Source organism: Clavelina lepadiformis, chromosome 2 (assembly GCF_947623445.1).
Source record: "Clavelina lepadiformis chromosome 2, kaClaLepa1.1, whole genome shotgun sequence".
Lineage (NCBI taxonomy): Eukaryota > Metazoa > Chordata > Ascidiacea > Aplousobranchia > Clavelinidae > Clavelina > Clavelina lepadiformis.
In genome coordinates, this window is record NC_135241.1 from 5045137 (window position 1) to 5072420 (window position 27284).

The 27284-nt window shown below is 36.1% G+C and overlaps 3 protein-coding genes across 5 annotated transcripts; 2 read left to right on the forward strand and 1 right to left on the reverse strand.

Annotated features, from left to right (window-relative positions):
• Positions 1–3357: 3357 nt before the first annotated feature.
• LOC143446706 (coagulation factor VII-like) lies at positions 3358–10357 on the forward strand. The gene is made up of 14 exons (XM_076946463.1): positions 3358–3409; positions 3479–3573; positions 5905–5963; positions 6165–6272; positions 6373–6489; positions 6664–6822; positions 7016–7131; positions 7268–7353; positions 7563–7665; positions 7765–7930; positions 8104–8262; positions 8426–8602; positions 8974–9111; positions 9318–10357. The coding sequence occupies exons 2-14, from the start codon at positions 3566–3568 to the stop codon at positions 9443–9445; spliced, it is 1524 nt and encodes a 507-aa protein (XP_076802578.1). The 5' UTR covers positions 3358–3409; positions 3479–3565; the 3' UTR covers positions 9446–10357.
• Positions 10358–10657: 300 nt separating this feature from the next.
• LOC143446707 (uncharacterized) lies at positions 10658–13118 on the forward strand. The gene is made up of 6 exons (XM_076946464.1): positions 10658–10960; positions 11501–11723; positions 11899–12020; positions 12101–12270; positions 12384–12610; positions 12789–13118. Exons 1-6 carry the CDS (start codon positions 10834–10836, stop codon positions 12964–12966), a joined length of 1047 nt encoding a protein of 348 aa, XP_076802579.1. The 5' UTR covers positions 10658–10833; the 3' UTR covers positions 12967–13118.
• A 282-nt stretch (positions 13119–13400) lies between these two features.
• Positions 13401–22580, reverse strand: LOC143446374 (myotubularin-related protein 10-like). 3 transcript variants are annotated; one of them, XM_076945977.1, is made up of 19 exons: positions 22306–22580; positions 21616–21677; positions 21307–21414; positions 21039–21149; positions 20802–20871; positions 20454–20593; positions 19725–19833; positions 19440–19557; positions 18731–18818; positions 18069–18205; positions 17710–17792; positions 17477–17626; positions 17069–17301; positions 16663–16842; positions 16426–16526; positions 15817–16295; positions 15327–15487; positions 15030–15240; positions 13401–14733 (listed from the first exon to the last, which is right to left on the reverse strand). In XM_076945977.1, exons 2-19 carry the CDS (start codon positions 21661–21663, stop codon positions 14441–14443), a joined length of 2820 nt encoding a protein of 939 aa, XP_076802092.1. In that variant the 5' UTR covers positions 21664–21677; positions 22306–22580; the 3' UTR covers positions 13401–14440. The 3 variants fall into 3 exon arrangements, with proteins under 3 accessions (XP_076802092.1, XP_076802094.1, XP_076802091.1); XM_076945979.1 differs by lacking the exon at positions 22306–22580 and having other exon boundaries at positions 19743–19833; positions 21616–21824; XM_076945976.1 differs by lacking the exon at positions 22306–22580 and having other exon boundaries at positions 21616–21824.
• Between the last annotated feature and the right edge of the window lie 4704 nt (positions 22581–27284).

A 27284-nucleotide genomic window follows, 5' to 3' on the forward strand; every position in this document is an offset into this window, starting at 1 on the left:
AATATGTTTGATGTTACATATAACATAAACAGACTTTAAATACGTCATAGCTATGAAATGATCACTTGCTATAACGAACGTCAATCAATTTTGTTTTTTTGTCTTCGGTTTAGGTCAAGAAAGAAGATCTAACCTTTGTGCAGGAAAGGTTAACATCTGTACTGACTGTTACATCAAATTAGACAAGTGCAGAAGGTATCCGTTTTACATGAAATCCAAATGCGACTTAGCCTGCTGCCAGTTAAAAAATGGAGGTAAGTACTTTCTAAACGCACGAGTAAATTTCCTTTTTGTTCATACATGTTTCCAATTTTTTTACCATTAATAAACTACTGTCTAACAATATGATTACAAATTATTGTGGGCAATTTTCTCAATTCAAAGATTGGAACGATTTTTACATGTTTTGAAGTAATTTTTTTCCAATTTTTCTATTTAGTGATTCCAAAATGCTTTGATAACCCTGATTATGCCAACGACTGTAAAAGATACGCGAAAGAATGTAATAACCCAGCAGCCAGCTCATTTATGAAAAAACACTGTCAGCGAACCTGCCATTTCTGCCGAAAATAAATTAAATATAAATTCGAATTAACAGATTGTTATTTATAGCTTAATACCATCGCTAGCTTATTTTCTTACCGCTACACGTGCAGTTAAACATGCGTTCTTTTTCAGTGTTATAATTTTTGTACGGTTATGCTTTTTATCTGTAAACAATTTGTAGTTTTAATTTATTTAAAACTTTATGCTGTTATTTGTAGTTTTTTCATTTTGCATTGTAAATGCATTACTGTAAGCAACAGTCGGCCAATGCTGTGATTAGACTACGAGCTTCAGTTATGAAGATTGCCGAATCCTTTACTAATTTATTTGAATTTTCATTTATTTATTTAAGTATCTATTTATTTATTATTAAACAAATTGCTGAACTATATTAATTTACATGTTTATATTCTGTTTAATTTTTATTGCTTCCTTGCATAAAAGTTTTATAATTTACTATCTAAAATAACCATCGACAAAGATGCCATTTTGGTATATCTAAATATTAATTATCATTTACTTGTTTTTCAACTTAATGAAACTGTGATTTCTTGGTGCTTAATTTTTATTTAAAAGTAATTTAATAGACTACTCCATTTTCTCACTGTTATGGAATAAATAAATGAATTGTTTTCTTTAAATAATAGTGATATTTTTTGTTAGTGTAGTACATGTTTTTCCTAAGTTATAAATCGTTTTGAGAAAAGCTTCCTTATACCTGAAGAATAACATTTAGAAGCAGCTTTTATGGCAGACCGCCGAAAAATTAACACGAACTCGTACCGGCGGTGGAGTAACAATGGTTTAAAATTCCTTCCTGATATAATAGAATTACACAAAGATCATGTAAGCCGCGTGATGTCGCTAATGTCTAATAAGCAATGATTCCGATCTACACTGATATATCACACTTTTGTAGGCTTGACTAATGTGTGATATAGCCATTCAAAACCACAACGGACATTTCGTTATAACGACGAGTTTATTTTGAAAGTCGTGTAGGTTTTTAGACAAATTATTCAAATGTTTAGACTGCAGAGGCGTGATTAGATCATGGTCCGCATCATGGTCATGTACATTACGTACTATATAGCGTCGGTTTGAAATCATATTCTTTGAAAAATAAATCAATCAAACAGATCCTGAAATAAATTATTATATGCTTCTTGAGCAACCGATACTTGTTTTGCAACTGACAATGCCCTTGCACGAAATCCACAAAAAGTATAAATATGGGACTTTACCGCTTTGGATATCCGAAAAAATTGTTGTAGCAAATAGCAGAAAATCAATGCTTCCTGATGGTTTGTTTCCAGCCGTTTAAGAAAGGTTAACGGGGTCGTTTTTGTTTAAAATGAAAACCCAATACGGAACGTTAAACTTTTACATAAAATGAAAATGATTGGTCTATTCCGGAATAATTGTGTTATGTCATATCCTTCCTTACAACGTCAATTGCTGTAATTTCAACCTATTATCCCAGCGTAGAACTGAGCATAATAGAAAATGAAAACATTAAATAAAAGTTAACGGAGGCCAATTTTATTTTTCGACAGATGCGAGACATTAAAGATGATCAGATTTTGTAGATTTATGCAGTAGTTGCGCAAATGACAATGTACTCTTTGAGGTGATAAAGCAATCTGAAAGACTTTGTGATAAATAATTATGTTGATAAATTGGTAAAATAGATCAAATTGAGACGTCTTATACTTGATGACTTATAATGAGAGACCATGAAATTTCGACTATAAAGATTAGGTTCTGAAGTTTTCGACACTGATGGTCCGATGTTTAATGTTTGTACGTCACAAATAACTCTCTTACCCGTTTCCTAAATGTTAGTGCGTTAGAAAGCTCAGAAAATGTCTTGGACCGAAATTGCTGTCAGTCATGTGATTAAAAGCTATTTTCGAACAGAAACGATTTATTCTTGTTATCTACAGTTATGACTAACACGCCTGTAGTCAAGTTCTGTTGTTTCTTTTGATAATGACTGACACTGTGCACTGGTCTGTCCTCCATTGTTTCTGAGATAAAGATCTTTCTTTTTTATTAAGGAAACTCTGAAAACGTCACCACAGGTGGAGCTGTTCAATATAGAATCGCTAAGAAATAACAAGATATTGCAAGCAGGCAATTTGCAATTTAGTGAAAGCTTTTGCGCTAAGTTTGCTATTTTAAATTTCTAAGTTTTAAAAGATATCCAGCACGCAGCAAACTATAAACCGTTTGCATCACCGCATGATTTGACGTGACGGAAAGGCTGTAGAAGTTAGTTTACTGAAGCGCGTAAGAATGGGCCACTAAAGGGTAAGCTCCTTCCTTAAAAGACAAAAATAACGAAGCTGTAACGTTTTTAGACTGTTGTAAATGTTTTAACCATGACATGAACTTATAATTTTAAAGAAAATTGAAATTTTAACGGTATCAGGATTCCAACAAAATTTGCTTTAAAACCCACTTTCTACGAACAAACATTATTTAACTGTGAGTCAAGTGTAACATTATATTAAATTCATGTAAGACTTAACATTGCAAACAATAGCACTGTACTGTCCGGTAGAAGGAGCCACTGGTCACAAGCTACTTAAATGACGGTTTCACCAACGCTATGCCATTTGCATGACGCACCATTAGCTATAGCGAGGCCTATGGTAAGCGTCGTTATGCAAGATATCTCAAAGGTCGACGGGGTTTTTCCGGGTATTGAGACAAGTTTTGTGATAATTTTTCATAGTAAGCCGAGAACAGTGAACATATTTTAAGAAGTCTCTGTCATTTTGTACCATATGTAATAGGTGTGAGGTTGCTATAGTTTGCATTTCTTTTGCGTCACTTTTGCCTTTGGCTGACTATAAAGGTGAGGTGTAAGGTTTGCAGATTCAAAGTTATAGTTTATCTAACTAGAGCGTATATTGAACCTCTTCAGATATAAGAATTTATAATTAATTCGAGGAATTGCTGCATTTTAAAACAACAAGTTATCGCCGACATCGGGAACACAGATTCAGCAAAGATGAACAGGTGATTAATGTAAATAAATTTCGAACTCTATGTAGCATTGAATCGTTTATTAAACTGCCCGAGAGTCGCATGATATTGTCTATATATTGCAATTGAAATTTACAACAAATAAAAACGTGACGAATTAAAATTGTTAAAATTTCCCGAACACACAATCAAACAAGCGGATTTTCCCCAACTTGGGTTTGTTCGCTGGTTTGATGACCATCCCGAGGAATAATTAGCGCGAACGTACATACTGAACATATTCTATATGCAGTGTGATAATTCACTGCTGCTATGTGTAGCTGCAAAACAGGAAATGGCATGGCCTACCAGCAGCACAGTAAGCGAAAGTAATAAGCAATTTCCTGTGTTACGTTACCAGGTTGTTCTTCAGACCTTTTCTTCGGGGTCAAGAAATACTTTAGGCCTCATAGCGGAACAGATGATCGGTTCCTGCTACCGCCGAACGACATAATGTTGCTTAAGGCTACCTTAATTATCTCGTAGTTTGTGTTAATGGTGGCAAATTACTTGCCATGTGCGATGTTCCGCGGTTGGTGCCGTCATAGCGTTGCCTGTTGCAAAAAGTATATAATATTAAACCAAAATAGTCTACAAGACATGACCCAACCCATTTAAGCTTAACGAAAGCTCGCTTTGAGTTTCTGTGTTTTTGCTTTCTTAACCCCTGACGTACCGCGTGACGTTAAAGTACGTCATACGCAGCAATTAGCGTGTTACGTTTCGTGCATTAGATCAGTTGCATTATGGTTAATGGTATAGCGTCGCTGGATGTGTGACAAGATTTATGGGTATTTAAAACTCAGTCACTTTTATTGGTACTTTGGACGAACATGTGTCAAAGTTATAGACCTTAAAACGTCTCTGTTGCTGAACCCCTGCCAGCAAGACGTATAAATATCGTCTGACTAACGTGTTAACGCAATAACCAAGACTATACAATTTCCATTATTACAAGTTGATTAGTCAGTTTGTTTTTATTATTAGTCACACCTGTTTCAAACTGTCTCATTTGTTAAAGGCTATTCCATTGTCTGCCACACTGTCTATCGATACATATATAATTATACATGTGTGTTGTCACTATATAGAGACAATATCATTTGATCGCATTCAAATATGATTATTGCAATTGAATACTCCAGGTAAATTGTGCTGACGTAAATGCTATTTTAAAAGATGTCGCGCTTTTGCTTTTTTTGTGAAAAGTTATTTTTAACGAAGCAATCTGCGTCGACAATGGTATTAGTCACTTGTAGGTTCGGAGAAAACCACAGAACTGACCCTACCATAAATGGCAAAATTAAATTTCCATTTATTTATATGGTGTAAGGAAAACGCTGCAATCTTTTTACAACTTGGTACTTTTCTGCTAAATATATTTTACAAAACCACATTTTTAGCAGACAACCGCAAAAAGCACAATGCCTGGTAAGTGATAACATTTCCACTTTCAAAAGGCATGATTGACAACAATCAATTCCGAAAATTAAAAGAACTAAACTAAACTAAGTCTAAGTTCCAACGTCTCAGAGAAAATGTTCCCAATGATTGTTGCCAAAGCATGCTATAGGGCTAAAAAAGTGGGCGCGGTCACGATTATAACCGTTGGAATGTTCTATGGTAATCGCTCACCGTATTAATCATTCACCTGCGAATTGATCAAACATAAAAATTAACTGAGACAGGTCAGAAGAAAATTCGCAACTAAAGGGAAAAGCGTTTATTTCATTTGTTTAGTTGACGGCAAAGCAGTTTGTCAGCCCAAACCAACCGGCTGTCGTTGTTTAACTTACAGTATATACAGATTACATGTTAACCTATAGACAGGGTTGCCATCGGTCTCGACTCAAAAGTAAGCACGACTAGGAAACGAAAGAAGAATATTACCTTAAACAGTGCACAAGAGAAGGGAACCAATGTTCCAAATAAAAAAAGGAGACACTATCTGCATGTTCTTACTTTTTGATATCTCTTTGGCACCAAATGGTATATACCAAAGGGGTCCAAATGCCCAAAGTAGGAACCTCTGTCCTACAAATAAGATAAAAATAAGCACGCAAGTGAAAATAAGCGTGCTTCTTAGAAATAAGCACATTGGTATTTTCTAAGACATTGTACTCGAAAATTAACACAAATGTACAACGTAAAATTAGTAAAAGTGATTGATAAAATAATAGAAACGTCGTTGAAATTTGAGTAGTCCGCTTTCTTTATGCGTTTCTATCTGATTTATCTGAGTTTTTTGTACTGGTATCAAATTGAAATAGTTGTCTCTTTTCTCATCACAGGACAATGAGTAATAGAAATTGTATTTATTTTCAGATATTTCAGGTTAAATTTCATAGTTGTCGCCGTCTTGGCCCTACTGATATCTATATCCGGTAAGTTCTTTACTACAGATCCTTATTATGACATAATGCCTATACTTGAACGTGATTATAACTTGAGACAAAAATATCGTAATTTTTATGATAACACGAAGATAATCATGGACAACATTTTCGAACCTGTGTGAAATGTTAGCGTATGGATGGAACGTATGCTATAAGGGTACAACTGTAGTCTGAAAATATATATTTTAGGTGCATGTCAAGACCGACTTGTTCAGTGTCCTACTCAAAAATCAAATTGCAACACTCTATTGATTGTAAGAGAATACTGCCCTCTAACGTGTGGTTTATGTTCATCTAGTGAGTATTCTTTTACTGTTGCATTATGAAAAGGTTTGAACATAAACTGCAGGAATGTAATAGAGCATTTTGAAAACATTTTTTGAAATTTTCCGTGCAGATCCGTGCGTCGCAACCAACGGTGGATGCGATCAAATATGTACTTGGACCGGGGATGTTGCTATTTGTAGTTGCGAGGCTGGATTCCGACTGGGGACCGACAACCGTACTTGTGAAGGTATGACGTTTTGGAAAACGTTTGTCACTTTTCTTTTTGAAGAAAGACGCCGTTACTTCTCGCAATTTGCATGTTTTGTATTTGTTCAAAGTAATTTACGAAGAAAGTCATACAAAGTTCCAAGAAATGTGTCCTCAGTATAGATCACGTTTAACCAGAAACACGCTATTTCAGACATCAACGAATGTGAGGAAAGCACCAACTCTTGCTTTCTTGGCTTGCCAGCTTACTGCGTTAACACTGTGGGTTCATCCACTTGCCAGGCATACAGTTGCGATGAACCAGGCACTATGAATTACTACAGAAGTGGACAATGCTGCCAACTCACAAACAGTAAGCATATTATTGTTGTAATTAAGTCAAACTAATATACTGTAGCGTTTGAGTTAAATGCGATTTGTTACCTAAGGTTTTGGGTGGGTGGCGTTTTCAAACATATTCGAAAATTATGTTAATAATGAAGCCTTAACAGGTCAATCAGCGCCTTCGGTTTTTCAAGTAGTTTTTAACTTGATGTTTATAACAGGTACATGTGGAATCACGCCCACCATACAACAAAGCCTCGACGAAGTCAGCTTGATATTAACCTCGGAGCGCGTCTATGGGGGGATGAGAGCGGCTGCGTCAGCTTGGCCTTGGATGGTAAGAATAATCGCTTTGTACACGTATGCTTTTAGATTTGTAAAATGTTTGCTGTATTGAAAACATCCTGACAACTGCATCTGTCAATATTGAGCAATACTCTTCACACAAAGTCACAAACGTTTTGTTGCATCAGGCGGAAATCTTGTTTCGCGGAGCTGCCCATTGCGGGGCCACGCTGATTTCAAACAGATGGATGCTGTCAGCTGCCCATTGCTTCAGGTTAGCCATAAAACTTATGTATATAGCTTTATCTCAAACAATTTCGATCTCAAGTAAGACGTAATCCAGTATAGGCCTTTTGAGTAAGCGCAGTCCGTCGAACCACGGATTTGAACTCTTAGCAGACAAGCTATCGGAAATGCTAGCATGTATAGGCTGGATTTTTTTATCAAGCTTGTACTTTTATAACGTTGACATCGTTGTTTTAGTGAAAATTCGTATCGATACATGGTTGTATACTTGGGAACAATTCGAAGCTCTCGGCTAACATCGGTAGACACCAGCCGGAGAATACAAAGGCGTATCAGTGAGGTGAGTCGATAACCTGCAATGAAAATGACTACTTTCTTTCAATCGCGTTTTTGTATTGTAGTTGTATTTTGTAAACCATAAGTTGTATTTTTAACACAGGTAATTATACACGAGCAATTTGATGTCTATGAAAGTGACATCGCCCTTATCAGGCTTGACGAACCAGTTCCTCTTGACACAGAAATAATCCAACCAATCTGTCTTCCATGCGGGGAAACCCCTGAAGAAAAAACAAAGTGTTGGGCCACGGGTTTTGGTAGAACCGGTAAGTTTATTTGGTTATACGCTATTGATGGTTCTTGTGTACTAATAAAATAGACGATTTTGTGTTTGCATAAGGCGGGAAACCACAATCGGCTATATCTAACTTTACTCACCACAAAAAGAAAACTAACATAATAATTAGGCATAATAATTAATTATGCTACATATGTCCAGAATCTACTGGCTTCAACCCATCCGATGTCTTGTTGGAGGTGGACTTGCCAATTGTGTCAACCGATATGTGCGCTCAGTCGTATAAAGATTACCAGCACATAGACTCAGAAACTATGATGTGTGCCGGCTATCCCGAAGGGCAGAAAGACGCTTGCACAGGTAATTAACTGTACAGGCACGACGTTATGACACTAATTACTACAACATTGGCTATAATTAAAGCATTAAGGTGACGAGACGCAGTGGCCTTTAAAACGTCTTTGAAATAGAATTGTCAGTTTTGTAACATAATTATTTTCGACACGGTTTGTTTCTTGTATAGGAGACTCTGGTGGGCCACTGGCCTGTCAACGTAAAGACTCTTGCGAGTGGTACTTGGCCGGTATTACGTCGTTTGGCAAGGGATGTGCCCAAGCCGGATTCTACGGCGTCTACGTCAACGTGGTTAATTTCGAACCTTGGATACGAGAAAATATGGGCGATGACGCTGGTGGTTTATGTAAGTGTCAATTGTTACATGGACCATATACTGTTCCTGATTACCTTTTAGGAATGGTTTTGCTATGGAAGAATGATAAATTTTGGTTATCAAGCATAAACTGAATAGAATGGTCTTAAAGAGACAAAACATTAAACATAACCTGATTAGCATCGTAATGAAGTAATAATCCTCTTGCATGAATATAAGTTATAGTTTGTAGATAAAGCCTATACATGACCGTACTGTATACAATGTAAAAATAATGGAAGTTTTTCAGTAATGCTTTGTCTTAAAATAAATTTATGAAATTTTATATAAAAGTTGGCTGTTTTATTGTCAACAACAAGCTGAAGGCTTAGAGTAAATTATTCATTTTATAATGCAAACAGGCCGAAAAATATACAACCCATGCAGAGGGCTGAGCAATACCGGCAGAAATTGTTACAAGAAGCTGCACATGTGCGCCACCTACTCACACTTCGCAGAGATAAATTGTTCGTTAGCATGTTGTCAGCTCAAGAATGGAGGTAGAAAAAGGAGTGGTTTGGTGTCGATTAACCATTCCTACTCCTACGGTTTTATCTTGAATATCGTCTGTAAATCGTTAAAGATAGATTAGCGTGTTATCATTTTCTTGGAAGGAAATGACGGATTCATTTTCTTAATTTTCGTGAAATAAAATAATATTAATTCATTAAAACGTACATGTTAACAAGAAGTGATTACTTTGCAGAAATTCCTGACTGTGAAGACAAACCGGAAGTTGCTAATGTGTGCAAAACTTACGTCAAAGAATGTAACAACCCAGTTCTGCGAAGTTTCATGTGGAGAAACTGCCGGAAAACCTGTCGGTATTGTTGAGCGTTTTGTCAGCGAAAATGTCACTGCAGTGGGCAAAGCTTTTAATCCGCCTCAAAGCTATAAATATCTTCCACGTATGTAGCAAACATAATGTAATGATACGTGAGAAGTAAAGTTAAACAGGTTAAATTATTTTTAAATGTTTAAATATGGTACAAGAAAGCAACGCATATTTAGTGACATTTGTGACATTCTTTTGAACAACGGAAAACATTTTTCTTTAAATTAGGTGCTAACCACAAGCGACTATTAATTATTATTTATTTATTTAACAAAGGCGTTTATAGCGTATTGGCGCCTGATATGAGCCTAATCTGCTTATATTCGCTTGTTTGAGCTGCGACTTCTTCGTACATACAGCTAATTTTAAAACATGATTTTTTTGGTTTGTAATTTTTATTTGCCAAAGCGAATTCAAAGCTTCCCGACTTGCTTGTCATTTCTCGTTGAAATTCCATTGATCACTGTGTCCTGGATGGCTTATTTATTTTGTTTATTTAGACCTGACTTTTGTTTTCTCTTCTCAAATTTTACTCACCTTGTTGTGAAGTAGACGTTTTAATTTTCGTCTGCAGTAATTATTTAATTGAATCGCTTGATATCAAGTCGCCGTCATCACCATCAATTGACCAATCAAAAATAACATACAATGTTGTTATAATTGTACTTAAACATTGGAAAATATGGGCGTCTTAGGAAAATCATGAAAACGAATGAAAACACATGCGCGGATAAAAATCATCAAAACTGTTTTATCATCAATGACAATATATAGCGTTATAGGCTATACCGTGCACTGTCATGTTTACAATTGTGGGATATTTTTGTGCATTTCTATGAATTCCGTATATTGTAAACGAAATTTTACTAATTGCTTCTTATCGTTGGAATAAATTTTACGACTTTCCTCTCCATCATACGTATTCGCTAAAGGCTGTCTTACAGTGATAGGCTTAACTAAATTGTTTCGCATGAGTAGTTTGTTGTTCTTAGTTTACTTCGCCGCTTAAGAGTATACTATAATCCGGTCAAAAATCTTATCCCGGTCAATCTTTAAAGAGTTGCTTTTCCAACTGGAGTTTGTTGCATGTCAGTCAACGTTACATTGCAGATGTACATGAATCAATGGAGCGTAAATCTTTGTACATCAGCGGCCCAGAGCAGGCTTGGTAAAGCAACAGACTGAAGGCAAAAAGTTAAATGTGTTGCATGTACAAAATGCAGATTCCTGTAATTGTTAGATGCAGGTTTTTTATAAAGAGACGTATAATAGCGGGAAGGTAAGCCTTTGCGACAGAATATATGCAATACTGCTGTTATGATTGCAAGCTAAGCAAAATGTGGTCTACTGTACTTATAGAAAAGTCTGGGTTCATAGCACAGGAATAATGCATAGCAACTGTCTGATTGTGTTCTCGATTTTTCTATTATTTGACGTTGCAAGATGCAGTTACCAAACAATTACAGAATGCCCGGAAATGTGTGTTTGCGAAAATACTATCTGTAAAAGAAGAGGTACATATACAGTGGAATACCATATTCAATTTGAAATATTTATACCCTATTTACTTATTATTATCAATGACAAAGCCTATAACTGATACCAACAGCAGCATAGAATGTTTGTGATTAGTTTGAAGGCATGATTAGCTTATCTGGATTGGTATGATGTCACAATCTTTTCCGACTGAGGAAAGTCTTTGCACGACTTAGAGATGATTCCTCATCGCTTAAGCCCGGTTACCAAGCTTGTTTTAGTGCAAGATCCGATCGACAAACAAATTTTTTTGTTTGTTTGTTTGATATTTTTATATTGCCCGAGTTTGGAACTGTTACCCAGTCACACTGAAAAAGAGCAAGCGTCGTTCATGTCTTGCTCGAAGACATTACAACGGTAGCGCAACGCAAGGTATCAAACCCTTGTGACATAATAGAAGCCAGGTGCTTTTCGCTCTGCCACCGAGCCGACAACGGGTTCCGAGCAAACTAAAAAGTACCTAAAAATAAAAAGACTAAAACTTACACCTTCCTTCTGTGTATGACTTGTATATTTAGGAAAATTGAGAAGATTAGAATGCTCTGGGGTTGCCGTAAGTTGTTACGGGAAAGGTTTGGATCAAATCCCACCGGGAATCCCAGCAAACGTCACCGGTTTGTCATTTAGCAACAACAACTTTCGGGTGATAGATTTGGATTATTTTTCGAATTTCACACGACTGACAGACCTCATTGTCAACGAAAATAACGCCACTGAACTTAGGATTGGCAGAGACATAAGGTAAAATTAAAATATTTTTATCCTTTTCGTCAGTTACCACACCGAAATTTCTAACTGTTAGAGCTTGCAAAATATATATTAGTTGTAAAAACGTTTTATTGAAAAGCGATACGGTGACGAAAAGCTGTATATTTTAAGTTACATGTATGATATATTTTCTAAAACTTGTTTGCAGAAGCTTGAAACGACTAACTTTGAAAGGGAACCAGTTGACAGCACTACCTCCCAAGGGCTTAACCAAAATCAAGAATTTGTTAACACTAGATCTTGAAAATAATCAAATTCAAGACATTCGAGGTATAAAAGCAGTAAAATTCATATAACTTATATATTAGATTTTTTTGGTTAAAAACAATGACTTAATTGAAGATATGTAGGTGTGCGTTTTCCACGAAAGCTGGACCTTTTAAATCTCAACCATAATCAGTTGAGAGCGCTACCAGCCGGCATTTTCCGAAAGTCTAAACTCCTTCGAGTTCTGAAGTTAAACAATAACAGGATAGACACCATACACAACCGTGCTTTCAAGTATCTTATAGGCCTTGAGGTAGTGACATCTGTGAATAATGTTTACAAAGTATATTGCTTAAGCAGTTTTAAATAATTAACCAATGAAAACTGTCGCCAATTACAATAACAATACAGATTTTGTTTCTTTAGAGTTTAGAAATGGAAGGTAACTTACTACGTACACTCCATAAAGATGCTTTCACGGGTCTGCCTAAAGCCTGGTATCTAAACTTGAAAAATAACAGAATCAGTGATATACACCCAATGAGCTTTCGCTTGTTTGGGTTCAAAAATGAATTTCATCATCAGATTCATTTGGAAAACAACAAACTTCGGTTCTTTGACAGAGATCTTTTGGGTATCTTTATTACACGGGAGTAAGAACCGTCTGAAAATTTGTTGGCATAAAATTAGATTTTTCTGTAAACCATGTTTCTTTAGACTTTTGTTTCAATCTGGATTGTATTTTCCGATTTTAAAAAAAGATTAAGATCCACTATAGTGGAGGTTTGTATACCTTACTCTCATGGTCGTATTTTTCGGTTGCATGTATAGGAATCATTATTCGTTTCATTTCGCTGGTAACCCGATATTCTGCGACTGCAATTTGATCAACGTTAGAGACGAGGTGAAACATTTAATCGGGGACACGCCAAAGATGGTATGCGATTCGCCGGAGGAGAACAGAGGAACCAATGTCAATGTGCTTGAAATAGAAACCTGCTGCTTCTAGCGCAGGTACTCAGCGGGAGTAGCGTCTTTGTAAAGATATTGCAGCATGTTTTAACCTACTTCTAAATATTACACTAACTTTGCTTTTTTAATCTTGCTGCTTTTTCTATAGTAAAATGAGTTTGGCGCTAATAAATATTTACAAGTGATTAATGGCGTATATGAACCGAGCCTGCAAACAAATTCTAAACTTAATGGAACGCAGGGGCAACTTGACACAACTACTTTTGCTCATGGCATAGCTTATAAGTAATATATTTGCTGATCAGCTTATTACAGAAAATTCCAAACTTTCTGTGTTGCCCAAAGCTGGTTACCTAATATAATTTGTGATACACTTGGATCACAAATTGTAATCACTAGGAAAAAGAATGTTGAGACGTTGAAATCAAACAATTTGGAGTATTAAAGGCATCTTCAACTAGATATCATAGCTAGAATGAAAGAAAACGTTTATTAAATATCTAGCTAAGTCACATGATCACGAAAAAAACGAGCAATGTTTAATGACCACAATCATAATCATATTAAATTAATATCAATGAATTTCAACTGAGAACTGATTTGACATCTACGTCACATGATGGAACAAACAAATAGCACACCTGATTGGCGTTCCGCGATTCAAATTCAACCGTACCACAATTAAATTTATGTCTGGACTGACAAAAAGTGAGAAACAAGAAAAGCAGTTAGGACACAGTTCATACGATAAGTGTCAGGATCTGAACATCTCAAGAACAATAATCCAATGAATCAAAAGAAAACATCGATTGCAGACTGCAGTTAAGTGCAAGGGATGATCCCAAAATTGTAGGAAACACAAGACATCTCCATAAAGAAAACCAGGTTAAACGCTTTGGCAAAAAAATTGCGCACACGAAACGACAAAACAATTTGCACTCAACACTCACTTGGGTAATTGAATAGCAGCAGTATCATGCTGATGCAAGCGTTACCAGTCCACAACGGTGAAATATATTAGTTTGACGCAATTCATGACTTTAGTAAGTACTGACATTTCTGAGCTAGTACGAAAAAGTCAACTGTATATGAACATGCATGATGAAAAGGTGGAAAAGCAAAGACAAGTGCACTTATAATTGTTTGCATAAAAAGTTCCCTTTGTTTTATCAAAATATGTTGTGCAGACAAAAAATAATGAAGCCAATAAATAGTCTAGCACGGCTTCTTCCATAAACCTGAATTGCCACCTTTTAAACAGAACTCAGATAGGAGGTAAGCTGGACCACTTTTTTATGATTAGTGATTTAGAGAATTTCTGGCCAAACACTAGCCTGTAAGAAACTAATCTGACAAGCTGAAAATCATGATTTTTTCTATACGAGGCATAAGTCAGGAATATTTATGGAACTTAAGTAAAAGTATGCTTTGATTTCGTAACTTTAGTTCAACTAAAAACAAAATCAGAGATTTGGTTAAATGGCTAACAAAAGTTCATTAAACACGAGAAATTAAACCGAGGAAACATAGCTTATTGCTTCCTTCGGTGGTACCAGTGGCTTGTTAGGAGGCATAAGAGCCTTCTTTGGGGGTTTCGCCCTTATTGAACTGTGCCCTCCAACAGCTTCTTGCAGATTGTCCGATGATGAAGACGTCACCATACTGGTAGGAGCGACGGATAATTTCTTTTCCTGGTTAGTTGATGTATGGGAAAAATCTGACTGGGACCTGGTGTGTTTATTGCGGTTTCGTGATCCGAAGCTAAACAGGGAACTGCTTCGTAGGAAGTTGGTTAATGGTGACCCTATGGACGAAAAATAGGTTACTCTGGATGTTACTAATTTCAATGTGTCCACATAGTCGACTTTCTGAATAGCCAACTGTATATGAGCTTCCTGTAAGGGTGGCGTCTACCAGTAATAACAGGTCTTCTAAATTAACATGAAATGACACACTGTTATGCAAATTCTTTTATTAGAGCTCTTCATACTTGAGTCAACTATTGTCAAAACTTTGAAGTCCTGACAACTTTGTTGTCACTTGATAGATAATTGCTTAATGAAATAATTACTCCCAATCATTCTTAAAAATCTTACCCACCTAAGACAGACTTTCTGTTAATATCTTTTATTGGGGAATAAGGATAGAAATTTGGAAGGAAGATCGGTGTGTCTGGAGGATCCAATGCGGCAGTTTGGTTTTTTTCTGGTGCCGGGGAATGGCAAAAATACATTCCACTTTCATCACTAGAGACACTGCTGTTGAGATGGTTTGTCTTGATGATGTTAAGTTGTTTCTTCAGTTCTAAAACCTGTCCGTGATTGTATGGTCAGAAAACAGTTTAGGTCATGAAAGGCATAAAAATACATTTTTGTGTGTGTTGGAAGCAATGAATACCTTATAGTGCAAAGCATAAATTTCATCATATAATAACGATTCCTGCTGGTAAATTGAGGAGGGGCCGCCACCAAACAGCTGAGACCAAGCAATCCACCTCAAATAACAAGCATTCCACAAACGCATGTTTGCAACTCCGCACTGCGGATAAATTATTTGATCTGGAAAGGAAGATAAAGGGAGTTAGAGAATTTGTAAAGGCTGATAACAAAATGCAGAATTTTCTCAGTCAGTGCATTACTCCAGGAAATATGAAGTGTGATGCAATTATTCTCAATAAATTCGGTTTTTTTTAATTTTCCAAAGCATGATCTAAAATACGAGACTAATCTAATGATTGCGTATTTTAATAACTAATTGAGAAGATCTGTTAGTTTTTGCATTTCGCCAAACTACTTTGTAAAGTTTTATCATGAAAAAGACAATGCTAGCTGGTGAAATGTTGTAAACAAAAAATCAAATGTTGGCTAGTGACAATTTACAACCTAACCTTGTTTAACTTGTACTACAGCAGGTGGTCGTGTAAGATCTTGCATCGTGCAGTGATAAAACTCTGCCGGAATAGCATCCGACGAGGAGGACTCGGGGTCAATTGATTCTTTTTCTTTCCCACTTCGTTTTCTTCGAAGTGACCACCCTATCTTTTTCTTTTTGTCGTTTTCAGGAGTTTCTGTCCCAAGGATAGCCATCACTCCTGTCTGGCTGTTGTAGTGAAGCTGTAGCTCTTCAGATGCTGAGGAGTTTCTAAGTGGAACATCCAAGAGGGATTGATTAAAGGAATTCATTGGTAATGATTTCTTCCTTAGATCCGGGAAGCTGCTTGGGGATGGAAGGCTTGAATTGCTGTTCTCTATGCCAAGTGAATCCATAGAAATGTCGAGACGGAGTGGAAGATTGACTCGAGATTTTTTACAACCAGGAGGGGATAATACGGAGTCACATAGTGTATGCAACCCGGATAACTGCACTCTAAACATAACAACATCAAGGTTAAAATACAGATGAAAAATCAGAAGTAAAGTTATGTAATTCTGTGCAGCATATCGGTAAATGCACGTAATATGATAGGTGTACAAAGTTGCACACATGCATGATATACCTATAAAGTGGGTTGTTAAACAACTTCATATCATTTTTGTCGTACTGCATATGCCAGTTCCAAATAGGTAATGTTTCCCACGAAGAATTTTTCAAACAGCGCTGCATGAACAAACACAAAGCAAGCATTAAGATTTGAAACCTACGATGAAAAAAATTCGCAACAAACATCATAATGAAAGCTTTAAAGTACAAAATCCTGTTATAATGACCATTGACATATTCATGATATACTAACCTCAGATGCTTTAATGCTTCTTTGTCTGTGCCTCTCATTATTGAAGATAAATGTATCAAATATTGGTACCCTGGTACCGTCGTACAACACAGTAAGAAAGGTAGAAGAAAATTCGAACGCACTCGGGTGTTGCCTCATCAGTTGCCACACACAGTCCAGGAAGAACAGAAATACAGGTGACTGTATAAGAACAAATCTTTATTAATTAAAAGAAAGTACAAGTACATTGTACTTCCCACGTCAAGAATTCTGTATTCTCATATTTCTTTCTAATAAAGTTGTTGGGTTCAAGCCCAATTTCTATTGCATAACTTCTTCATATTTTCAATTTGTACTAGTTTTATTTTTTATGCTTTTTCTTTTTAAATTATGTTCTACTGACTATCTTTATTCAAACGTTACTTACCATCTTCTGTGCGGATTCTGTGGTATCAGACACCGTTGCAGTGATGACGCTGTTAACAGTCTTCTGCTTGATGGGTTGGTTCAGGTGGCCTAACCTGACAAGAAAAGGGTATCCCCCAACTACCCATTCTCTCTGAACTAAAGCTTGAAATCCATCAAGTGTCCGACATACAGGATCAACCATCACTTGAACCAGGGAAGTCACGGCAGGTGATAAGTCTATTCCGGACTGTTCTGTTGTGGAGTTTTGAAGAAAAAACAGTGAGGGAATCGTACACCAGGTAGAAAAAGTATGCTAAAGACAGCATTTGATCCAGAGCATATTTTTAATGAGTCATTTGCTACCGCTATATTGTAAGATTTCTGTAGAAAACCATAGATTGTGGTATTCTCAACTGTCGGGTCATACCTCGAATCATGACGTTTTGGTTTCTTTCGACCAGGCACTTCGCTGCCTCACTAGCCACATTAAGCACAGTGCTAATGTGTTGCAGCCACTTGCAATGATGCAGCGACAAGATCCAAGCTGAATCTGAGTGCCAGTAATCTTCTTCAGTAGCTGAATCATGAATAAGAGGAATTGGTTTAGTCTCGACCTACCATAGCACAATCACGCATTGACAACTCAAAACTCTCATGAACCTGGTGTGCAGTTGTTTTTCAACTTCGTAAAACTCTGTTGCAACTGCGAGTGGGTTGGGCAAAGCTCACTGAGATCTATTATTCTGTAGAATGTTGATAACATGAAATAATTGCAACACCATGAAGAAAAAAATATTTAAGACAAATGAGTGAAAGCAAAGTGCAATGCTGGGGCCATCCTGGAAAACAACGAATGAACTTCATAGAAGAATTTACATTTTCCACTACAGTGTGACCAATGACCATAACAACTAATTCCCTTGCTACAAAATTATAATGTAAAAACATAAACAAGAATGATTTACGAAATCAAGAAATTGCTTTAAAAAGCAATGAAGCTACGGACTGTAACAACGTACTTCAATTGGCTGCCATTAGGTCCTGCTTTCTGTATCGCGGAATAAAACTTCTTCTCAGCAGCAACAAACTCTGTTTCTGATCTCAGTTCAGCAGATCGAGTCAAAGTGCAACCAGTGGGGGATGACCAACACCAGGCCTGTGATGTATCAACGGATAAATAAAGTCCTCAACGTTTCAGGAAAAATTAGCTGTCCTGGTCTTTACTTAGACTAATTTGTAGTCTACACAATTGAATTGCACCATACAAAATAGCTTGCCTTATTAAAAATATCATGTATAGGTCAAACCATCAAACAAACATTCACACATGTATATACCTCCGTAATAATATTTTAAACTGCCTCATAAGCAAGAGCAAGCAGTTAAACATAACATGAATTAAAAATTGTAAATGTCACAAAATTGGCTCCTCATATTTGAATGGTCTTTAAATCTTATTAAGTTTGATAATGGAAAAATCAAGGACAGTTTGACAGAGACAGTATCAGCATTAAATGAGCAACTCAAGCAATTATATTAGCTGAATACATAGGTAACTGACGTCAAATACCACTGATTTATTCAAAATAGTGTTAAAGAATGCAAGCTAATTCCGGCTTTTCCCAAACACAAGTTTGATGTCACATACACTTGTATATGCTGCATACACTTAAAAACTTACCGGAAGACGGTTATTGTAATACTGGTTGGCTGTTTCCCTGAGCTCGTTGTCTGTAAGAGTAATAGGTACCACAAGAAACTCTCCCATACTAAATAAAATATGTGGCAAGGGTTAGGGTGCAATCTAATACCTACATATGCTAATAATTTTCCATAACTTTTCAAGAAATATTACAACAATCACGGATATTAAATGTTGTGTTTGCTCAATCGGGCAAAACAAACAGTAGTAATTACATTTCCAATTTATACAATAGATAACATCATCAGCATTATTTGGCATACACAGTACAGTAATAAGCAGAGAGTGAGACATGTCACTAACAGCAAGGTAAATCATTAACTGCTCTAGAGACAGAACTGCAGCAAAACATGATCTGTATCAGGTACCAATTTGAACATAGTGCAGTCCACACACAAGTATGAATCATAAGTTCTGTTTCCATGTTGTAAATTAAGTAATATTATTATCATATACATGTAGATGGATAAGAGCTGTACAATGCTATTCTTGAATAATATTGAAAGAGAAACATAATAAATCAACATGAAAATGTCTAAGCCATGTTGTGAAATAAACTAATCCAAAATGTAAGCACATCCATCCATAATGACAACAACTATATATCCTATTGGCTATTATGAATATCGGTCAAAAGGAAGTAGATGCAGTTTTGCATGAAGTGTATATAAATTTTCATTATACATACGTTTCCGAAGTTGTAAAATTTTGGTTGACAGATGAAACTCTCCAAGTTAACTCCATATTATGTTCTTCTAACTTTACTTGCCAATCTCGGTAATTACGAAACAAAGGAATAGTACAATCTAAACAAGCTCCGTAAGTAAGATTGAATACTTCAAAACACATTGTTTTAATAATTTTTTACTATGGCAATATGTTTATTTTGTGAACAGAGCTTTCTAATACTATGAGCATTATAAGCCTATGCTATAGGTATGAAAGTCAAAAAATGATTATAACAGCATCATGCCTGATTTAATTGTACCACCTTCATTGAAATCTTTACCCGGGTCATAATCAAAAGCAAACAAAAGATTAACATTAGCTGGATATGCATGATGTAAAATGGCTGTTACAACCTGAAATATGAAAACTAAGGTGACATTTGAGTAATACAACTGTGCATAAAATATATAGATCCACATTATTGTATTTAATGGTAACTGTTTATATCAGTGGTTCTCAACCTTTTTAGCTTGCGGACCGGTAAAATTTCAAAACCAATTTTGCGGACCGGTAGACCTTCAAAATCAGCCTACTTTTGAACAGTTGGGCACAACACTTGCAGCATTGTGACGTACGATAAAGTCCAAAGTAGACCATGAATTCTATGTTACGTCACACTGCTGCAAATTACGGAACGGGCGAAGCTATAAATCAGTTTAAAATTTGATGTTTTATTTCTTTAATCCATGGACAAGCCTTCAACATTTTGCATTTTGCAATTGAGATATAAAATTGCAATATAATTGGCGGACCGGCAGGAAAGATGATGCAGGTCAGTACCGGTCCGCGGACCGGCGGTTGAGAACCACTGGTTTATATGACAATGTGATGGTCATATCAAAACTCAATTAATTCAAACCATTTAACATGACTTGTAACAACATCGTCAACTGTCACGCTAACAGTGTGTATGGTACATGAGTTCCTTTTAAGAAAAGTCATCATTATCATAATTACAAGTTCACATGCATACCCCTTTTCCTTCTGGCGCCATTGTAAATTTGAAATTAAATGCTGAAATCCGGAAATTTTTACAGTGGATTTCAAGCCGTTTTATACCATCTTTTATATTTGAACTTGGCACAAGCTTTTTTTGTTTTGAATTAGAATACTCTGTGAGATAAAACAAATGAAATATTGATGTCATAGGATAATATAACATAATTTTGATAAGAAACTTTCTTACAAAATTCTTTTTTGGAAAGGTTAAATTAATCACTGCAGGTGAATGACTTCACAAAACATATTTTTTATATATTATATATACAAGCACAAGAATATACTATTCAGTACTATCCACATAACATCAATTGCTACCTACCAACATTAATTGAATCAATGCCGCTAAGTGAAATATCTTGCTTTCCTAAAAAGCGACTACGAAGTTCAGTCTAAAAACAATTAAATAACCATTGTTGAGCTGATCTTCTGATTGTATGTACTAATCATAACTGAAATTTTATGTACCACAAATGTATATCTTCTTTAAAATATTTGATAGCATTACCCATATACAGAATATTAAATTATATATATAAACACTTTAAACACTTGTTACCAAATCAGATTCTGGCTTGTCCGGACTAATAAATATAAGTCGAAAATTTGTGCAAATTAGGGTTCCAGATACACCTTTCGAAGGATCATCATGTACACAGTATTTTATAACCTATTACAAAATGTGTTGCATAGTAATCACAAATACAAGTTATACAACAGCGCATATAAGAGTACAATCATTTTTCATAACATTTTTGATGCCATGAATTAAGCTGTTTAATCTTACAACAAACTGATTAACTCTTTCTTAATAATGTCATTAATACTTGTTTGGCAACGCTGATAGCAATTTCTCCAGGCAGAAGTTTTTCATTTACTTCCTCATCTGGACGTCCATATATTTTGTCATAAGCCAATGAAAGTTTTTTCTCTCGCTATCAATTTTAAAATTAAAAAACAAGGTCTTAGTTTAATTACAATTCATAAGACACAAATTCTATATATATATATACAATTATACATATAATAACCAAAATCTATCATTAATGTTATAAGCAATCAAGTAATTTAAGAAATACTGTACCTACTCAAAAAAATTGTAAATTTTAAGTGCGATTGACAAATCATTCCCTTACCCTGTTTTCTTCTTCAGCCTGTGACACATAAGATGTGAAAGAACTCATTACAGCATTTGCAGCTATAAAAAATCAATACTTTTGAACAAACCGAAAATTTCCAAACAGAAAGTGTAATCAAAACCACATCAACCTACTAAGTGATAGATTTGGCCTTACGTTCTGATCCCTAGAACAAGTCTAATATTCCAATTCAAAACAAGAACCAGTTAGTAGATTCATTCATGAGTTAGTTATTTGGTAAGGCATAAGTTAGTAAAAACATAGCCTAATTCAAAACAAGATAAAGTATTTTATCAACAGATTTAGTTTTAGCTTGCAATGACATTGATACTAATTTTATAAGTAGTCTATATATTGACTAGAAATTTAACCCAATTCCCATTACATGAGAAATTTTCATAACTGTGATGTTCCTGGCAAAGGCTGCCACTATTTCACTGAAAAAAAATGAACTGAAAACTCAACTGAGCGAAATTTGTACAATCCAATGCCCAGAACGTTTGTAATTTAAAAAAGAATCCAAGTGGGTCGACAATTTCCATTGTTAAATATAGGCGATCGAAAAAATCTTGCCACCCAATAGAATGGTGTATAACGTAACACTTTTGTGCACTAGGCCTAGACCCTAATTTTGTAAATTTACTTCCAGGATTAAGGTTTTAAAAATAATTTAAAAGTTTAAAGTACCAACTGCCAAAAGTGTACACTGCACTGGTGTCTGGGTGGGTCTGGTGCAGAAATGCACAACCAGTTGACGTCACAATTTGAGTAGCTGGGGTCTAGTTTGCAAAGGTATCCTGTGCTTTTAAACTTCTGCACTAGACCGGCCGTTTGGATGTAGGATAAAAACAGAAGAAAAGATAACGGAGTTATAACTGCGTTGTCGATTACACTCTGATAACGTTGTCGTTGCCATTTTTCAACCTTTATCCCTGGTCGGCGTATGAAACCTGCAGCTATGGACTCCACCTATAGACTTACAGTTACAACTTACCTATATATAACCTAGTATACAAACACACACAACTAGGCCTATCTTTGTAGTTACCGGTCCAAATTTTCAGAAGCGTATCACGGGCATGGATCTTGGCGGATATGTCGGTGGCGCTGAACAAATCGGCTATATTTCCGCAAAGCGTAAAATTGAAGGTGGTGATCAATAAAAATAAAAAAGTATAGCCTTGTTTGTTGTATAGTATGTTTCATATAAAGACGCTAAACATAAGGTTACAAACAATTTTACCTCCAATTTACGGATCTTGTCTAGTATTGTCGTGTTTAGTTTTTGTCATTTCCGTAACCGAATGGTTCGAACGTTGGACGCAATAATGCAGCATGAGTTTTTTGTTTCATACCCAGCAAGGACGCTACCGTTGTAATCAGGGTGTCGAACTGGAACTGAACCTATAAACCAGTTTGAACGGATGTTTCTTTATAAACCGAACCGGAACTAGCACAAAATATATTAAATTTGTCTGAACCCAAACCGAACCTGAATCATTTAAGAATAAGGAGAAAAAACAAACAAGAATCGAACCTTTCTCAATTGTAACCTCTTTTTCAGTACAATAATTTCATCCAGGAGTTGTACAAAACGTATTTCCATTGCTTATTTCAAAATGTAGAAAAACTAAACTAAGAAATACTCACTTATGATGAAATTCCTTGAGCAAACGAATTGCTACTTGGGCAGTGTAATTGAGGAAATTAAAAAATGATTTGCTGGATAACGTCATTCGGACCAGAAGCGAACTGTATATTAGCAAACTTGCTGAACCTAACCCCGGAGCGGAATGAATGTGTGCACCCGATGAAAACCAAAACCGGAGTAGAAGCCTGTGAAATAAAATTTTGTAGAATCAGAACCTGAGTTAAACCATTTTCCACAGCGGTTCGCCTCCCTGGTTGTAATCTCCCTGGGTAAGGCATTAATGACACTTGCTCTTGTTCAGTGGACCTGAGGACATTTCTAAATTCTGCCAATAAAATATAAAAAAAAAATCAAAAACCAAATAAAAAATGCGTCGCTATTGGAACTTGCACAAATTTTAGTTCCGTAACCATGATCGATTTCACCAATTTTTTTAAATTAGGCCCTGCGCACTCAGTTACTCAAAATGAAACGATCCTAACTTGTATTTTTTTTTATCAGAAAACTTGACTGCTTCTTGCAAATTACAAGATAAAGAAGTTATATGTGGTTACAAAGTTTTTGTATACAGCATTTCAAAATTGTATGCAATGAACTGAGAACTTTCTTCTCACCTGGCTTGTTAAAATAAAGCGAGTAGGTTTTAGTTTGATTAGGTGAGAGTGGGGTTGGTTGAATCACCTGATGCTATTTCTCTTGTTGCGGCCTGAACTGTTGACCATTTCCAAAAAAATTGTCAAATGAACGCCAAATGGTCGATAACCAAGCCTCTTAGGTTACCGCAGAAAGCAACTTTTTTGCAATGTTACATTAAGCGTAAACATTACGGTATCTTTTGCAAAAACTGTTGTTTCTGTCAAGAGCGGGATTGGTTGAATCATGTCATGGAGTTGGTTGAATTATCTTTATTATCGGAAACATTCTGTCTACAAAAATAGTTCTATTACATGGCTGTCTTGAATGACTATGTACAACTATGACTATGAATGATAACAACTGCCAAAAGTTACTTAGGCTATAGGCTACAGCTCAAAATTTGGCATCCTCTCTCAAACGCGTTCTTAAACGTAAAGGATCCAGCTCTTTTCATGTAGCAAGAAGGTTAGACAAGCTGACGATTGACAAACCTACGCTTGGTCACGTTTTATAGTATCGGAACAGCATCACTGGTTTAACTAACCACGCTCTCCCATACATTTATCCAATTTTTTGAAACTTGGTTAAGTAGGATCAGGACGTGTCACTTAGTTTAGTACGTTACTTTAAGGAACATTTGATTAAATCATCTTTTATCACAGACAGGTCAGGAAGTCATGATCGTCACTTGACAGAGAGATGTTATTCCTCGTGTTTTGGTTATTTAATGGCATAAAAAATAAATACTTTGGAAAATTAACATACCAAGTGCTAACACAAAAACACACTGTACTGTAATCCATTGCGTAAATTGCTACCTGGCACGGAAAAGTAGCGCCATGTAATTTACTGTATGTTTAAACATGAAAATTCATTTCGAAACGTTTATATAAATTTTTGGGGCCCAAAGTCACAAAATCTTTGGACTCTCCTCAACGTAATCCTAATTAAAGTTTAGCGTATTACACTACTGTACAGTAAAAATAAAATAGAACGCCAAACTTTGTATATTCTAACGTGGCATAGTAACAAGGTATAAAATATATTCCTACAGTATACGACATAGCCATATAAGGCAAAAGTTACGACATTAAGTCCCGCAGCTTGTAGTGCCGACGCTGTCGACTCCCCATCTCGAGAAATGAGGAATCATCGCCGGATTTAAGTCGTGCAAAGACTTTCCTCAGTCCGGGGATAAAGATGATGATACTACCACTGCATTTGCAAGTGAGTCTGGTTGGAGCCAAGTAGACAGATCAAGTAGATCAGGCGTATCAAACTCAATCGCACCAGGGGCCAAATCTCATAACTTATTTAACCCCGCGGCCGTAAGGATGATAACTGATTGAACGTTTCGTAACTTGACGTGACTCGATTGAACGTTTCGCAACACGGTTACATGAATTGCAGCAGGCAGCGAAACAACATTAAGTTTTTGATGTTTAAAGCTTGGTTTATTGTTCTTGGTCGAATACACGCCAAACACGTCGCACTCGATAATATACCCATGAAATAGAATAAAAGCTTACCTACCACGAAGTAGGCTCATTATTGAAAAGAAGGCTTTGGGAAAACCAGTGTATTTCACGGAAATTGGGCCGCGCAATCAGTTGGAACAACATGAATTGAAAAATATTTTATTAAATCTGTGCTGCATTGTTCGGTGTTTAAAGAAGCCGCTCTCAAATATGAGCACAAAGTAGACCGATAAAATGAATACCGTATGTAAAAAATGAATGTACGCGGCTTACGGTATGCTATATAACCATAAGCTCATACGCAGAAATGCAGTAATAAGATTCTGTGAAACACGATTGTACTATAGGTAGCCTGCATCAAAAAACGTAAATGAAACCATGCATTTGAAAGTAAAAATTAGAAAATGCATTAGAAAGTTTGGCCATATTGAAAGGTGCCGTACTATTAAACTTGCCAAAATTAAACTGAGGCTGCTGAATAAGAGCAGTTTTGACTGGGCTATTTTTAATTATTCTTCTGTTGCAGCCCAGGTTACAAGCGATAGAATAAATCTATTTATTCTATCGTATGGTGGGGCAACTGCTTTGCTACTGTATTGTGCGATTTGTTATAATCTTGTTTCTTGCTTGAAAAAAGTAAGTTATACTGTACAATGATCTCGTGGGCCGGAAATAGTTCAATGTATGAAATAACTACCCGGGCCAAGTTTTATTGTAAAGCGGGCCGGATGTGGCCCGCGGGCTGGGAGTTTGACACGTATCAAGTAGATCAATGGTATCGTGGCGGTTGGCGCCAGGTCAACACCACGACATTGGACACTGCCCTTAATTTCTTTGTTTTACTGAATCTTTTACATTCCTTAGTTAATTTCGCGTTGATTGCTTTGCTTTATGTTCCGTTCACCGCTTATCAAGTCTCTCAGTTGTTCATTTGTTTCTTAATTCACGAATTCAATACAGTTTTATTTTCTAATTTGTGATGGCCGATCGATCCTTGCGAACGTGCTGCCGTGAAAGAAACGCAACCTCATACGAAAAAAGATGAATTTCGCTCTCGCTGTATATTCTGACGACAGTAAACGAAAGCTCTGTCATCCGTCGTCCAAGCCGGCTTCCGTGATAGTAGGCTGTTCGTCGAAATACCGTCCTAGGAGCCTCATTACTCACAGGTAGGAACGGCCACAGTATAATGGAATGAAATTACACGTGGGATACCGGTATCCACACTTGCACAAGTTTACATCACATGGCTTTGAGCTTACAGCATAAATTCAATGAAGATAAAGGTAGGCTACAATGTAGCAGGGCCTTATGTATATTTTACCGGTTCTACTCCGATTCGGGTTTGCATTTGATTTAAATTTTTTTTGTTCCGGGTTAAGCTTCAGCAAATCTGGTAATATGCGGTTCGTTACGGGATCAAATGACATTAACCAGCTAATTGCTGTTTTAATTTCTTCTATACTATAACTAACTGCCCAAGTAACATTTCGATATATCAAAGAATTTCATTAAATGTTGGAAGTTGTTAGTTAAGAACGTTTTGCATTTGAAAGTAGGTATAATAAGCTTACTAGGCTAATTTGGCACGACACCGGTTTAAAGGTTCAGTTCCATTTCGACACCCTGGTACTTGTTATGATGCATAATAGGATTCTGGGCCGATTCTGTCAACATCATCACAATTTTACAGCTAAACTATTACGGTTCTCTACTGCAGCATGTTTACGTGCTTCTGCTATGTAAAGTGAAGTGTTTACTTTTACATGCATTTTCTGGAATGCAATCCGACTAGGACTATGTACTTGTAGACTACCTCAAGCTATGTAGCCCCCTTGGAATAAATAAGTACCTAAATGTACAAAGAGTACCTACATGTTTATCAATGCTCAAAGCACAGC

Bases quoted from the DNA above. Each gene is read 5' to 3' on its own strand.
- LOC143446706 (XM_076946463.1), top strand. The intron at 5,964-6,164 runs GTAAGTTCTTTA...TATATATTTTAG, and splicing joins CCTACTGATATCTATATCCG to GTGCATGTCAAGACCGACTT. The intron at 9,112-9,317 runs GTAGAAAAAGGA...ATTACTTTGCAG, and splicing joins TTGTCAGCTCAAGAATGGAG to AAATTCCTGACTGTGAAGAC.
- LOC143446707 (XM_076946464.1), top strand. From the start codon at position 10,834: ATGCATAGCAACTGTCTGATTGTGTTCTCGATTTTTCTATTATTTGAC. The intron at 11,724-11,898 runs GTAAAATTAAAA...ACTTGTTTGCAG, and splicing joins AGGATTGGCAGAGACATAAG to AAGCTTGAAACGACTAACTT. The intron at 12,271-12,383 runs GTAGTGACATCT...TTGTTTCTTTAG, and splicing joins AGTATCTTATAGGCCTTGAG to AGTTTAGAAATGGAAGGTAA.
- LOC143446374 (XM_076945977.1), bottom strand. From the start codon at position 21,663: ATGAGTTCTTTCACATCTTATGTGTCACAGGCTGAAGAAGAAAACAGG. The intron at 17,793-18,068 runs GTACGTTGTTAC...AACATTCTACAG, and splicing joins CCTAATGGCAGCCAATTGAA to AATAATAGATCTCAGTGAGC. The intron at 17,302-17,476 runs GTATGACCCGAC...ACTCCACAACAG, and splicing joins CCAAAACGTCATGATTCGAG to AACAGTCCGGAATAGACTTA.